Source organism: Strigops habroptila, chromosome 4 (assembly GCF_004027225.2).
Source record: "Strigops habroptila isolate Jane chromosome 4, bStrHab1.2.pri, whole genome shotgun sequence".
Classification (NCBI taxonomy): domain Eukaryota; kingdom Metazoa; phylum Chordata; class Aves; order Psittaciformes; family Psittacidae; genus Strigops; species Strigops habroptila.
In genome coordinates, this window is record NC_046358.1 from 38,214,740 (window position 1) to 38,228,049 (window position 13,310).

Consider the following 13,310-nt stretch of genomic DNA (forward strand, 5'->3'; position numbering starts at 1 on the left):
GGTTTGGTAGTAGGGGATGTGACATATAGGACTCTTAAAAGCTGTAAAATGGTACCACTTATATACATTGTTGCTTAGTAACTTAAACAACTATGAACACATCTTAAAAATGAAGAAATTTGACAATATCTTAATTCTGTATGAAAATAGTTTTCTTGTGTAGGCCATATTCTAGTCTAGTTAACAGTTATTTTGCTATTTAGAACCCCTTTGTATTTTTAAGTGCAAGTAGTGAGTTTATCTTTATAGATTTGATCTTTAAATCTTTGGTATAGCATGTATCTTAAAGCAGAAAACAAAAGAAGTGCATTTACTTGTTTAGAAAAAAATGCGAGCAAGGATGTAAGGCTATAGAAATCACTTTCAGGTAAAAAATTAAAAGTTTTGCATAGCAGAAACAAGTTGCTTGTCTCCAGGAGACAATTATAGCCTTTTGAAGTCTTATAGTCTAGTCTTGAAATTTTCTCTCTTGTGTCCATTTTGGCACACCTTGGAATGAGTTGTGCGACAGTGAATAGGAAAAAACAGCGTCTCTGAATGTTCACGTGTATTGGTTACGGTTTTAGGATTTCTTTCTTGTACAGAGCTTTCTTTCTGCAGCTGTTTTTAAGATGATGTGTTTCCTTACAGATATACCACAAATGAGACCAAAGCCACACTACGTAATGGTTAAGAAAGATGCTGAAACCAATGAGGCAGTATATTGCACAAAGGAACCTTTTATTAAGGCTCGTGTTATTGTCATTCGATGGTTGGTGTCTTTCTGGCTTGAGCCAAAACCTCATACAGGACCTCATATTCCTGGGATGGAAGGTGAAAATGTGCCAAAGAATATTCAGGTAAAACCAAATATATAAAAAAAGTTTGGTTTTATGTTTTTGCCTTAATTATTATGTCATCAGTGTGCACTCCTGATAATTATAACTAATGAAGAATTAAAAAAAAGGAATTTCTAACCAAATTTTCTGCTTGTGAATTCGCTGTAGAAAGACTCACTAGGCTGTTTCCCCCCCCCCTTTTTTTTTTTTTAAATTCTGCTATTTTGTTTTAATCACATAGCTGTAAGAAGCTTTGAAATGCACTGAATCCTTTTTTTGGTTTTGTGGTTTGGGTTTTTTTTTTTTTTTCTGAATTCTTTGTACTGTTTTAAATTATAGTGTTGTACAACTTAACTTGTACAAAGTGGACTGTACAACTGTTTCACTAAACATGAGCTATGGAATATTCTTTTTTCTTTTTTTCCAGAGAGCAGCTGCTAGCATGGCTTCAAGGGAAGACAGCAAAAATGACAGTACTGATAAGCAGGATAGAAATGCAGAGCCAGAACAATCTCATTCTAATACAAGTACTCTAACAGAGAGAGAACCAAGTTCTTCCAGCCTTTGCAGTATTGACGAAGAGCATTTAACTGATATTGAAATTGTCCGGAAAGTCTTTTCTTCTAAAAGAAGCAATGTTAATTTTCTAACTGAGATTTTTCGACAGGTGAAGAACCCTTTTTAGAATTCAGGAATCTTTATTATATTGTAAATGATCGTTATGTCATGGTTTTCTTTCAAAAGCATTTGCTAAGCAGAACGTTATATAAATATACAGGTTTTTTCTGTCATCTTGCCTTGAAAGTTTTAAGTATTGAAAACTTAAAATTCTGAAATGTTTTCTGTGTAGAATATCTGCAGTTTCTGATTTTTCTAATTTTACTTCTTTAATAACCGGTTTGGCAACGTTTAACATGGACTTTACAGTTCCCCATAGACAGGAATGTTTGATCTTTTCGTACATCAACCCCATAGCTATTAGAACCAAGCATATTAAAATAAGCCTCCTGTGGGAGTCTGCAGCTGTTAAAGAGTTGTTTTGGGAGCAGCTGAATATCCTTTCCTTGATAATTTTCATCAGAAGAGTGGGACACATAGCTATAGAAGGTAACAGCTTCTGCTTCCGACTTTAGTGCAACCAGAAACGTTAGCTGAGCATACTCAAAATAGTGCTTTCTCAACTGGAAACTATTAAACAAATTTAAACTGAGAACATATGCTAGAATATGGAGCCTTTATTTATAATGTGAAAATACATAACTTTGAGTTAAATGTGGGAGAACAGATAGACTCTCTTTATGGCCCATGATATAGATCAAAAGATGGAGAAATTTTTCTGAACAATAGTAAAGAAAAATGTACTAAGTTTCAATTGAAATGCATTGCACTAATTGCTTTAAACAGCAGAATACTAAGTATTTTAAAACTCCGGTATATCTGGATGAAAGGGATTCTTTTGAATGAGGAAATTAATGTCAGTAGCTTATCCATTCGATGTGTCGAAGAGTTTGGACACATTACTGAAGGAGATAAGTTAGCTGAGTTGAGCTAACACTCAAGGGTTTACGGAGTCTGAGACATTGAATATAGGGTCTAAATTTTCGATGGGCTATTTAGAAACTGTCCCCCCCACTCCCTCAGTGAAAGGAACAGCCTTATTCTTCATTCTTTTCACAAGGCACTCCATGAGTTATGCAGATTATCTGGATTTCATGTGTGGTTATGCAATCTCATTTAAGTAATTGTTTAGCCAGAAGTTTTCAGCGTAAGTTCATTTCTAATGTGCTGGCTGTTTGTAATGTTTCTAAAACATTAGGGCTAAGTTATTCCAGTCAGGAGAAGGTTTAATTTGAACTGCATGGTGAGAAGATTGTCCATAAAAAAAGTTTTATGCATTTTAGACTCCAGGATACAAAATGTATATGGGCTCTCAGAAGACTGTTGGACTTGATGAGTGATAGTGTGTGACTGATGAACTTGTCAGGTGAATTCTGTAATAGACGACAATTTTTAGTGCAATACTGGTATGAAATGTCTGTTTCCAGAGAGAGAACATACTGCTTGTGTCAAGTGAGCACTTCTAAAGGCACGGGCAATGAGTTTTCAACATTCACACCGTGGACTCCATAAAACTATGTGTTAGTGTAGTTTATCTGTTCTTTTCTAAATACAATTAGGGCATCATGGTCTTTGGTAAATGTATTTATAGTTAGTTAAAACCTGACTAACGTTTCTGATCTGTGACTAGTTGTTACCAGCACAGCAGATACAGAAAACGTCCTGAAGAGGGCACTGATCAGTCATCACACTGACTCAAATGCGTGATTTTTTGAAACGAGAATTCTGAAGTCTTTTCAGGGAGGCATTTGTTTTAAGGATAGTGTTTTGCAAAATCTCATTTAGCTAAAAATAAGATAGATGGCTAGCAGTAATGTATATCACTCGAATTTTGTTAGTAATTTAGAATTGATTTAGCTTCACTCTTCCAAATCCTCTGAATGGAAGATGTTGCAATAGAAACTTAAGCTTGTTTATTTTGCATACTTTTGATGAGTGTTTGGGTCTTAATTTCAGCAGTCTAGGTGTTGGAATAGATGTGCCCATATGGGTTCTCATGTGTCTTTCTTTGGCAGTGAAGTTTTTTTAAGTACTTTCTTGACTTCTCTTGTTAAAACATTTTTTTCATGTTTTCAGTTTACAGATTTAAAAAAGTGAGCAAACATTTAGGTTTAGGAATCATTTATTTGTTAAGATCCTACAGTAGCTGTATTCTCCCCTCCCCCCCCATTCCTTAGAAACTGTACGTTATAGAGCCCAACTTGATTTCAAGTATTGCAACTGGTTTTTCATTTGTTTCTTTTTCTACTTGCAGGCATTTCTGTTGCCAATATGTGAAGCAGCTGCAATGAGGAAAGTGGTAAAGGTGTATCAGGAATGGATTCAGCAAGAAGATAAGCCTTTATTTATGAAAGAACCTGAAGAAATAATGCAGTGCACAACTGTAGATTGTGATGAAAATGTTGTTGACCACAATTCATCAGAGAAAGCAAAAGAAAGAGAAGAGGTAAAATATTGTTGGTTAATATATGTGCATCTTTCTGATACACTGGTAGACAGAGAAGTGGTTTCGTCAACAGATTATTGTAGAATCATAGAATGGTTTGGACTGGAAAGGTCCTTAAAGATCATCTTGTTCCAACCCCTGCCATGGGCGCAGACACCGTCCTCTAGCCCAGGTTGCTCAAAGCCCCATCCAACCTGGTCTTGAATACTTCCAGGGTTGGGGCATCCACAGCTTCTCTGCTCAACCTGTTCCAGTGCCTCACCGCCCTCTAGTGAAGAATTTTTTCATAATAATCTAAATCTCCCCTCTTTCAGTCTAAAGCCATTCCCCTTATCCTGTCACTATGTGCCCTTGTAAAAAGTCCCTCTCCAGATTTCCTTTATGTGGTTTAATTTGATGTCAGAGCATGTATTGGGGAAAATCAGTGGTAATTAAACAGTGCATGAATGGGGTACCACTTTGATCTATTGTCTGTAGATTTAAAATGTGGTTAGTTCAATTTAAAATTTCATATAGTTTTATGAATTCTTCTCAAGATGTGGATTATACAATATGCCAACCTTCAGTTATGTATAAGTTATAGAAAATAAAAGGATGATGAAAATAATAATTTCATCTGAATACTTTAAAATAATTGCTACAAACTTCTTAAAATATAGTCATGTCTTTAAGATGCATCTTAAACATCTGTCTACCGTTGTTTATTATTTAATATCTATTATATCCTTTTCCCTTCCATGTAAAAACAAAATACCTCTCTACAAATCTATCTGATTTTAAGAAAAAATATTTTTCAGGAGAAAGGGATGAACTCCAGTCATGGTAGAAATTCAAACTGGGCAAGAAATGGCTGTTATGAAGACCCTTTGCATAAAATGTCTGAAATTGATACTGAAGAGCAAAACGTACGAGCTGGAGTGCAGTCAGTATTGCAGGTATGAAATAGACTTGATATCTCATTTTCATCCTAATAATAAAGCTCTTGCTATCAGCACATAAAGAGTAGAATATAATGCAGTTCAATCCCATGCTCCTTCAAAGCATCTCTGAATTTTAAAAATACTTCTTAAATACAAAATAATCATGATAAATAGTGTTAGAATAATTGCTGTGGTTCACTGTATCTTTATTGACCTTAAGTAGGACAGTGTATAGACAAGTGTTGGATAACACAGTAAAAAAATCTTTTAATTTTGCATGAGGACATGCATTCTGCTCTCTATCATATCATAGAAAACACAATTCTCATTTGAGTGCCACATCTTCAAATTATTCTAATTAACTATTTAATGAGAGTGCTCAGAAGGTTTTTGTCTTTTTTTTTTTTTTTTCTTCTAAGCCATTACTCACCACACACAAAACATCTGAACCTACTAATCTGAATGATAAGGTGGTCAGGGATATTTTCTCATCTTTATCTGAATTACAGATTGGATGAGCATGCAGGTGTTTAAATAATTTGACCAGACACCACAACTCTCCACTGATACACTTAAGGAATGGGAGAGTTGCAGAAGCTCCCTAACAGAAGTTTTCTAACTACTCCTAGGAAATTTGGCAGGGCAGAAATTGTGTTAATTTCAAATATTCAGCAAAATGCTTCACTGAAGTTGGGGATATAGTAAATCAAGTGTGTATAATTTGAGAGTCTTTGAAATGCTTTTAAGGTGATATAAAATGTGTCCATTTTATATATATGCATGCATATACGTACATATAGGTGCATATATGACTAGCCTCTGTAATATTCTTTTATCCAGAAGAAAACTGATTCTAAACAAAATAAAATAGACATGTGCATTTGCCACTCCACCATGTGCACTTTTACTATGGGTGATAATGCTAATTAGAACTCATTTCTACTGCAGCTTGAATCGTTTCCTGAATAGGGTTTCCTATTGTGCCGTACATTGTTATATGTAGAAATAAACTTTCTAACTGAAATTACCTGTAAATTCAAATATATTACAATAATTTAAGCTCCATAATCTTTGCGTACAATGAGTATTTAAGAATATGAAGTGTTTCTGAGAAAAGAAACAGTGGGAAGTATCTTAATCTGTTTGCAATGTATCGCTGATGTTTACACATCTGAGAACGTCTGAGAGATTTTCCGTGTTGAAGTTTTTTAGGCAAAGGTTCATTTGACCACTAGATACATATATATATATATATATTTTTTTTTTTTTTTTTTTTAATTTTTTTTTAGCCCAAAATGGAGTCAAGAAGTCATTCTAAGCCAGTACCATGTCTGATTTTCAGAGGTTTCCTGAGCTGGAACCACATTTGACTTTTTCTGTGAATCAGGAATCCAAGACTTCTGTCTTGAGTTTTCTTCCCTTTTGATTCTTGTATATGCGGCATATTTAGGTACTTAGAGTAGGGTAGGTTCATTAGTTGAGGCTAGTGAATGTAAAACTACATACTATCAGTTTTTAATTATTAAAATTTGAAGCTCTTAGTAGAGGGAAATTACAGCTGCAGAAGCAATGATTTCTTGTTAATGTGCATTAAGAAAGACAAATACGATAATTTAAGATCTAGGGCTCACTGTGATTCACATGCTTCCTAAACTTACATAAAAATAAAACAACACTTCAGTAGTAGCTCCTGTAACTCTTACAGTGTCCTTGCCTACTTTGTTTTTATAATTTTCATTCTGAAAACCTTAATTCACTGTCCACTGAAGTCAGCTGCTTTGGAGAAGGTATCCTGTTTCCTACTTTTGGTAAGCCTTACTGATCATACTGGGATGAATGCTTTAGTTTCCCAGAAGAATACAGGCCTTGTCATGCTGTATGCCAGCACTATTTCAAGTAGTTTAACATATGTTATTCTACTCAGTTTCTGGCTTCCAGGTGGAACTTTTGTGCAATGGACTTTTTTACTGGGACATTTTTGTCCATCGTATTAAAATAACTGTATCGAGTAGTTTGTACCATCTGCCTATGAAAGCAAAAATATGCAAATATGGTTTGTAGAAAAAAAAGGGGAAAAAATCCATCTTACTGTTGCTTTATCATCATATCAAGCTAACTTATTTGTAAACATTTACTTCTGATTGCATATGCAGTCTTTTCTGTAAATCGTAGATTTTCTCTTCCTAGTTAATAGCAATGGAATTGCTGAAAACACAGATGTATTTCAAGCTCATAACATCCACTCTTTTCTGCTTACAGGTTTTTATAATAAATTCTTCAAATATATTCTTTCTTGAACCAGCAAATGAAATAAAAGCTCTGCTGGATGAACACACCGATATGTGTAAACGCATTCTTAATATCTACCGTCACATGGTAGTCCAAGTGACGATGGACAAGAAGACATGGTAAAATGCTAATGCTTTTATCTTGGATTATTAGATCACAAGAGAATTGTGAAAATTTACTTGGTAGTAGACATAGTAGAGTGGTATTGATTATGTGAACCAGTTTCTCTAAATCGTTAAATACATGGACTTTAACATCACAGACAACTTACCACAGGGAAGGAGGTTATCTGCTCTGTTAAAGCCATGAGTAAGCACCTAGTTAGTTTGAGGCAGCTTAGCACTCGGTGAAAAAAGGAAGTAAGCTATAGAATATACAACTACTATTAAGGAGCTACTGATTTTCCAGGGCATTTTGCTCATCTATCAAAGTGTTAAAAATATGCAAACAGGTGAAGCTTCACAGCCTTATTTAAAAATAAACAAAAAATCCTCAGATAAGCATGGATAAGTATTATAATCAGATGTGACTTGCTCTTGATCTGTAATTGCATAGAGGAGTCAGCATACTGTTTTGTTTCTTTCCAGTGCTTAAGGTGCCTAGCAGGTACAAGAGACCCCACTTTCAAGTTCCTGTCTATTATTTCCCTGACTCCTTTAAATAGCTGCCTCTAATGAGGTAGTATATTGCCACCATTCTCCATTGCAAGGCAGCAGTAGCAAGGGGATGTCAAATGGCTGATTTATTCCATTTTAATATGACTTGCTTTCTGTCTGTAACTAGTATTTCCTGAACTCTGGGTAAACAGAGCTGGAATTACATGTAACATGAAGCTTGTCTCCTCTTGTGAAGAAATAAGGAGTCAGTTCAAGGCTAACCACTGGGAAATTTGGGAGTAATAATAGAAAACTAATTCCACTAGACTAGTTTTCCCCAGTTTCACATCACTGTAAAGAAGTGACTCTAGACTGTGATGGCAAAGATTGTGCTGCACAGAATAATTGATGAAGTATATTAATGATAATGTAATATTGGCAAAACATGTCATTCATACCAGGGGGAAGAAAAAAAAAAACCAAACCAAAACCCAGGAAAAGCTCAGGCTGGAAATATAGTTAAAACTTTGCCTGTAACTTCAGGCTGTTGAGGTGATAGTGCTTGAATGACCTGGTAGAAGATGTCAGTGAGTGACAGGGATTTCTCTCTCTCAAATGTGAAGAGAAGATCAGAGTAATTTCTTTTGCAAGAACCAAGTTAGGCTGTTTGTAATCGCTGTGTCCTGTTTGGAATGTATTTGAACAAATCAAGTTTGGTTATTATCTTTAAAAGTATACTGGTATATACAGAAGTATAACAAAATGGTAACTCTAATTTTTTTTTTTGTGTTTTGTAGGGAACAGATGCTACTTGTGCTGCTCAGGGTTACTGAATCTGTGCTGAAGATACCACCCCAAACTTTCTTGCAGTACCAAGGAAGAAAAAACTCTACTTTAGCTGGAAGACTTGCAGGACCTCTTTTCCAGGCAATTAAACATAAATTCACTCTGATTAATTCAACTTAATTTTGACTAAGAGATTAGATGCACCACTGTTGGCTGGTTTGTCATCTTACATCATTGATTATGTTGCCCAGATAATGTGAATGGTGTGGGTTAAAGAGCTGGCTACATTTATTACTTTCTGTCGTATATGGAATGACACTAAGACAACAGGTTTTGGGGTACTGTGAAATTAAAAGATTGCTGTCCTTTAGTTGAGTTGGGATAACTGTCATTGTGTGCAGTTTTAGCCTGCTTCCATTGCAAAATTAACTCAGGTCAGCACAAAATGTTCTGTGCCATCTGTGCCTAACCAACTGATTTTGTTATTCCTTACAGTAAGCTGTAGCAGATCCTTTCAAAGTTCATAGCTGCAGAGTATTGTTGTGGTGGCTTCTCTGTAAATAGCATCTCTAAAGTATCCAGATTCTTCAGTAGGAAAAAAAAAGGAGACACAAGATATGAATGTGATGAGAACTAGTTGAGGACAGTATTTCAAAACTCTCTGGCAGAACTTGTAAGATACCGAAAGATCTTTCATGAGTCAGTTGTTTCTGTATCTAGGTCAGAAGCCCATGTTAACATAACATTTGCTAATTCATGAGAAGTTTGAGTGTATTGGTGATGAAATGAATGTCAGGATTACACAGAAATTTCTGTGGCGTTGGAAGCTTTAAGCAGTAGCAATTGAATGTTGACATCTTATGTTCAGAACCCAATTTTTCTCACTTTATTCTTTTAGACTCTTATAGTAGCTTGGATCAAAGCGAATCTAAATGTGTACATCTCTCGAGAACTTTGGGATGACTTGCTGTCTGTAATGTCATCACTGACATATTGGGAAGAGCTCGCCACTGAGTGGTCACTGACAATGGAGACACTAACTAAAGTATTAGCTAGAAACTTGTACAGCCTGGACCTCAGTGACCTGCCATTGGATAAATTAAGTGAACAGAAGCAGAAAAAACATAAAGGCAAAGGTAAGACAACACTGTATACACATCATTTCAATTTGGGCTGGGGTAATGAGATGTTGGGTACAGCATAATTTTGGTCTAGCCTTTTTAGTATACCTAAATAACCCAGTTTCGTTATGATAAAGCTGCTTTTTAGAACCACCACAAAATTCTCATGTTAAGATTCAGACCTGCAATAGGCATATATGGAATATATTTTTTAAAGGCATGTTGAGTTTAACCTAAAATGTTGCACTGTAGTGGGTTATGCCTTTCTCGTTTTATCAGAGCAATTAAATAGTTGAGTCCCAATCATAACTTCTTGAAAGTAACAGAAATTACACATCTGGCAAAAGTTAGCTAGCTAGCAAGTGACTGTTGCAAGCACCATTGGAATATTGATCCTGAAATCCAAGATTAAACATAAAGTGAGCATAGTTTTGTTTGGATACTAATTCATCACTAAGCCATGGTGAAGACAGGTTTTGCTTTAAGTGATCTTGTTGGATTATTTAAGAGGAAGGATACTCTTAAAAATCCATATGAATGGTACCAGTTTTTTAATTGATTCCTAAACAATGCAGAAAATACTGTGCAGGACATAATATGGGGAGAGGAGGTGGCTACTTGCTTATAATGGCACAGTTCTGGAGTTGGTAAGGGACAGGAGGTCCTGGATAGAGGGCTGGATTGAGACATGCAAAACCTGGATTCTCTTCCCAGATCAGAGACTGACTTTCTGCATGGGACTACTAACAATCACCTCTGACTTTTTTTCCACTTTTGTAAAAAATCAGTAATGATACCGGTCTCCTTTAAAAAGTACTTTGAGATGTAACAGAGAGACAGGATTATATTTAGGGTGAGTAAGATGGGAAGAAAGTTTTATTCTACTGTTTATCCTTCTGTATTCTGATTGATGTGGTTCTCCAGTTAAACCTTGGGGAAGAGACTTCCTACTAGTATCCTTGAGTTTGCCAGTGAGGAGTAATTGATGTCGATTCCCTCTCTTAAAGAGGGTGTTCCTAATTTTGCTCATCTTGGACAGAGGCGTTATTCACACTCTTGTTCTTCTGGTGCATGACAACTGGACAAAAATACATTTTTCTGTAGTTGACCCTGAGAGGTTGTTCCAGACCATACATCTTTGTTTTCCTACTATAAAGCTTGCTTATTTTTCTTGCAAAAGACAAAGGTTGTGCTGTTTCATTTGGGTGGGTTTTTTTTTTGTTAGGTTCTTTGTTGTTGCATTTTTTCGGGTTTTTTGTTGGGTTTTTTGGGGGGGTTTTTTTTTGGGTTTTTTTGTTTTTTAAGTCTGATATTGGATAAGAATGTGTATAGTTATTTGAATATAGGCTTAAAAAACATTTTGAATCAGCCATATCCCCCACGCAGAGCCACATGACAGGAGTTTATGTTAGTCTTTAGTAATAAGAGTTTCAGAAAGCCTCTGTTGTTCAATGTGAGCTGCAGAGTTTAATCCAGCTTTGGAAGTAACAAGTATAATACACATTATGCCAGATTTCTTTGGCCCTGTTCATTTGCTAATAATAATGAACAAGTTGTACTTGGGCTAACTTTCCAAGAAGATGCACTTACAGTGATTAATTGTTTATCAAATTTGATTTTGGACTATATGAGTTCAGTGTGGATGAGGAAATACATTGCACATATTCTTTAGTTCACTTTTTTTATATACAGTGGGTTTTGATACTTCCTCATATGAGCTTTATTTACTTCAATATAAATGTCAAATCTGAATTTGTTCTATGTTTTCTTAATCTTAATATAGTATTTTTTTGTGAATTTCCAAAGAACCTTGTTCTCTGAGCCTCTCATCCAGTGTTTTTGCTCTTGCATTTCGTGTTAAAACATTTTATCATCTTTATTTCATGTTCCTCAAATGACACCAAACCATTTAGAAAAAAACCCCGCAATATAAATGGTCTATAATGTATGATTTCGTGTGTCTTGTCTAACAGGAACAGCAAAGGAAAAATTTCTATAGCTACATGTTTAAACAGGCTACAGCCTTTATAAACCCAGCTTTCTTGTGGTTTTGCACTTGACTGGTCAGCAAAGAAAATCACAATAGTTTAATAGCACCAACACTTCTAAAAAAGTTTGGGTATCCCTCAGTGTTAATGCTGGCTAGTGGGTTTATATGTTTAAAAACCAGTAATGAGATGTGTAGATTTGAAATCATACTTGTTTTGATACTATAATTTATTCTGTCCAGCTTTAAAACTTTTCAAAAGAACTTAACTACAAGTAGGTGGTGATGCCAGAGTGGAAGTGAATAGATCTGCAAATCGTCTTTTGCAGGAGTCGGGCATGAATTCCCAAAATCTTCCGTTGATAAGTCCTTTTCTAGAGGCTGGAGCCGTGATCAGCCTGGACAAGCACCAATGAGACAGCGCAGTGCTACAACCACTGGGTCTCCAGGAACAGAAAAGGCAAGGAGCATAGTACGGCAGAAAACAGTTGGTATGTATCTGTAAAAGCTGATATAAATGACATTTGAGAAAGGGTAAGGAATTAGTAACTGACTTCTGTAGCAAAAATACTTAAGCTGGATTGGAAAAATAATACTGTTGTATGTATGTGAAAAAGAAAAAGCTGGAATGGTTTGAGCAATGGTATGGATAGGTGGGTAATAGAAGGCTTTTTAAGAGCGTGTTTTCATGGACTGTGCACAAAATAGGTTGAGTATTTTTCAGCTGTGTAAAGAAAAGTGTGAGAAATATGTATATGTCTGCATAGTTTATAAAATGTGGTTTTACTATACTCTGAATCTTTATGAAAACATTAATGAAAGATTGACAGAAATGCATGCAGTTGTCCATTTCTGAAGTCATCTATTTCTCAACTTTATTACTTGCAGATACTCTTTGGTGTGTTAGAAATGAGTGATGCTAAACAGTGCTTTAGGTGGATTGCTCAAGACTACTTATGTTCGTATGATTTGCTTAGAGTATCTTAACAGGAACTGGACTACAAATTTCTTTAGTCTGTTGTCTCATCTTGCTGATCCCAGTGCTATTCCTTATGTGAAGGAAAGTTAAGCTTTTTTATTTAAAAGAACCACCTTTTAAAGAATATCTCTTGCTTTTTTGCTATCTCTGTAACCGTAGTGGCTTCAGTCATTGTGTGTTGTTGCTTCACTGATACTTCTTGGAAGCAAGTACATTGTGACACAGTTTTAAAACCTGGAGATGCGTATTGGCAGTTGAATATATAATTGTGTTAGCTTTTCAGAAATGAACATTGTCTCTTTTTTTTCCCCAAAAATATTTACAATTAATTTTTTCGAGTCGCAGAGGTTTTTATTCAACATTCTGCTTTTAAAAAATGTTTTCTTGTGAGGCTTTTGTTTGATGTGGGAGAGTTAATTGTTCTATAAGCAGTATAGACATCTGAGAAAATAGTCACTACTCAAAAATTTCCTGTCTTTTTCATTCATTCAAATGCTATACAGCTTTTGCTGTATCTGAAGCTGAAAGCACTTAGTTTGGCTAGTTTTCTTTATGGACCACAGATACTTTAAATGTAATTTCTGCTTCTCTGTAGATAGTCTGTGATTAACTGTTGCGGTGTTTTTGTTTTAAATCTTAATTGTCTTAACAAGGTAAAGCTCATGTTAAAATTTCTTCTTCCCAAATTGTTAATATTTCAGACATTCTGTCAGAAGGTTATGTAGTTTGGTCAATTTATTAATGATTTTG

The 13,310-nt window shown here is 35.2% G+C and overlaps 1 protein-coding gene across 13 annotated transcripts in view; it reads left to right on the top strand.

The window, feature by feature from the left end:
• Positions 1-13,310, top strand: part of RALGAPA1 (Ral GTPase activating protein catalytic subunit alpha 1) — a 128,559-nt gene that overhangs the window by 25,783 nt on the left and 89,466 nt on the right. For all 13 annotated transcript variants that reach the window (XM_030481881.1, XM_030481876.1, XM_030481877.1 and 10 more), the window contains exons 9-16: positions 631-839; positions 1,246-1,485; positions 3,691-3,882; positions 4,680-4,817; positions 7,062-7,210; positions 8,485-8,614; positions 9,372-9,609; positions 11,911-12,072. In XM_030481881.1, coding sequence (XP_030337741.1) covers positions 631-839; positions 1,246-1,485; positions 3,691-3,882; positions 4,680-4,817; positions 7,062-7,210; positions 8,485-8,614; positions 9,372-9,609; positions 11,911-12,072 — 1,458 coding nt within the window. The remainder of the gene's footprint in view (positions 1-630; positions 840-1,245; positions 1,486-3,690; positions 3,883-4,679; positions 4,818-7,061; positions 7,211-8,484; positions 8,615-9,371; positions 9,610-11,910; positions 12,073-13,310) is intronic.